The 1,872-nt window shown below is 65.5% G+C and overlaps 1 protein-coding gene across 2 annotated transcripts in view; it reads left to right on the top strand.

Moving 5' to 3' along the window:
- The window catches only part of TTLL10 (tubulin tyrosine ligase like 10), a 30,858-nt gene that overhangs the window by 17,476 nt on the left and 11,510 nt on the right, over window positions 1-1,872 (top strand). For both annotated transcript variants that reach the window (XM_077763946.1, XM_077763948.1), the window contains exons 8-10: window positions 735-806; window positions 1,275-1,360; window positions 1,613-1,784. In XM_077763946.1, coding sequence (XP_077620072.1) covers window positions 735-806; window positions 1,275-1,360; window positions 1,613-1,784 — 330 coding nt within the window. The remainder of the gene's footprint in view (window positions 1-734; window positions 807-1,274; window positions 1,361-1,612; window positions 1,785-1,872) is intronic.

Here is a 1,872-nt window from a genome sequence, read left to right as displayed (position 1 = left end):
CCCCCCCCCAAATCCCTGCCCCCCCCCCCCCCTGCCCCCCCCCCTGGACCAGCCAGCGATCGGCACGCTCACCCACCATCGTCCACCCACCCTAATCCATTCCCCAGAGCCTCCCACGCCACTGTCCCCTGCCCCCCCCCCCCCCCACNTGTCCCACCAGCACCTTCCCACGTGACCCCCAGGAGGCGGGGTCGCAAGACCCTCTCCACGTGACCCCAAGGGGCAGAGACCCTCAGCACGTGACAGGGGGTGGGAGCCCGGCGCCCCGCTCACGTGACGGGGGGAGGGGGCGCCGGAGCCTGTGGCTCCCCCCCGGCCCCCCCCCCCCCCCCCCGCCCCCCCCCCCCCCCCCGCCACCCCGCCCTGCCTGAGCCACTGTGGGTATTCGTCCAACTACCGTCCACTCATCTGCCTGACCATACAACCAGCCGTGCACCATCTGTCTCTCCCGTCCAACCCTCCACCAGGCAGGCAGCCCACCCATTTACCTGGCCATCCGTGACATCACCTCACATGTCCAGCTGTCCACCTCCCCCCTACCTGGTTCTGTCGATAAACCTAATCAATTCCCTCCAAGCGTCTGTCTATCCACCGGACCACCGACCCAAAAGCCATTTATCCAACCACCCACCTCTCCACATCCCCACTTATTCACCTCTCCAGACACCCATCCATCCATTCACACACGACTGAGTGGCCACTCAGGCCAGGCTCTGTGTCCCCCTGGGGTACAGATCTAGAAAGGACACAACATCCGCCCCTGAGGAGCTCACGTGGACCAGCCCAGGATTCCTCGGGCCACAGAGGTAGAAGCATTGAGCCCAGCTGGGAGGAGCCATTCTGCCCTAAATTGAAGGATGGCCTGGCGGTCGATGAAAACTGGTTAAAGGGCACCCCAAGCCAGGGGAAGAGGTCTGGACTAGGCCGGGGTGCTCAAGGACCCATGCCTACCATTCACTGCGTGCTGGGCACTGTTGTAGCCTGGGGACACAGCTCTGAACTGTCCACTCACAATGCCTGAGGGGGTGTGGGGGCCAGCAAGGAGGTGGGAGAGGCAGCCTGCAGCCAGTAGAGAAGCCAGGTGTGCAAGGGCCCCAAAAGGAGTGCTCTTGGCAGAGGGAACAGCTGGGGGTGGGCGGCAGAGGCCACCAGCTTTCCAGTGGACACTGTCCCTCCAGCTGTCCCCGGGTCGCACCCCTAGAAAGGCTGGCTGGCCTGGCCTAGGGGGAGCGGACAGCCTTCCCTGTGTCTTCCCCACCTCCCTGCTCCCCCAGGGTCCTGAAAATGGAAGAATTTTTCCCAGAGACCTACCGTCTGGACCTCAGGGACGAGAGAGAGGCTTTCTTCAGTCTCTTTGATGGTGAGAGGCCACTAGACGCCAGGCCCGCTCCGGGAAGATGGGTTCAGGAACGGACCAAGGACCCGGTGGCACTGGGGCAGGGNTGGAGCCAGGCAGGCCTGGTCTGGGCTCCGGCAGCCGCGGTGGGCGGGACCTTGTGGAGGCGGAGTCTGGTGGGGGCGGGACCCTGGCCGGGAGGGCCCCTGGGGCCTGGGATGGGCGTGGTCATAACGGGGCGGGGCCAGCCAGGAGCTCAGGGGGCCCTTCCCACAGAAAATCAGATATGGATCTGCAAGCCCACGGCCTCCAACCAGGGCAAAGGCATCTTTCTGCTCAGGAGCCAGGAGGAAGTCGCCGCCCTGCAAGTCAAGACCCAGATGGTCGAGGATGACCCCATCTACCGCAAGATGCCGTTCCGGGCGCCTCAGGCGCGGGTCGTGCAGAGGTGCTGGGCATGGGCACCCCACGGGGGCTGACCCTGGGCCCCACTGGTGCCCGGGAAAGCTGGCGGTGGGGGGGGGGGGGCAAAAGGA

The sequence above is a fragment of the Crocuta crocuta genome, unplaced genomic scaffold, assembly GCF_008692635.1.
Source record: "Crocuta crocuta isolate KB4526 unplaced genomic scaffold, BGI_CrCroc_1.0 scaffold13, whole genome shotgun sequence".
Lineage (NCBI taxonomy): Eukaryota > Metazoa > Chordata > Mammalia > Carnivora > Hyaenidae > Crocuta > Crocuta crocuta.
This window is presented reverse-complemented; position numbering and strand designations above follow the sequence as displayed.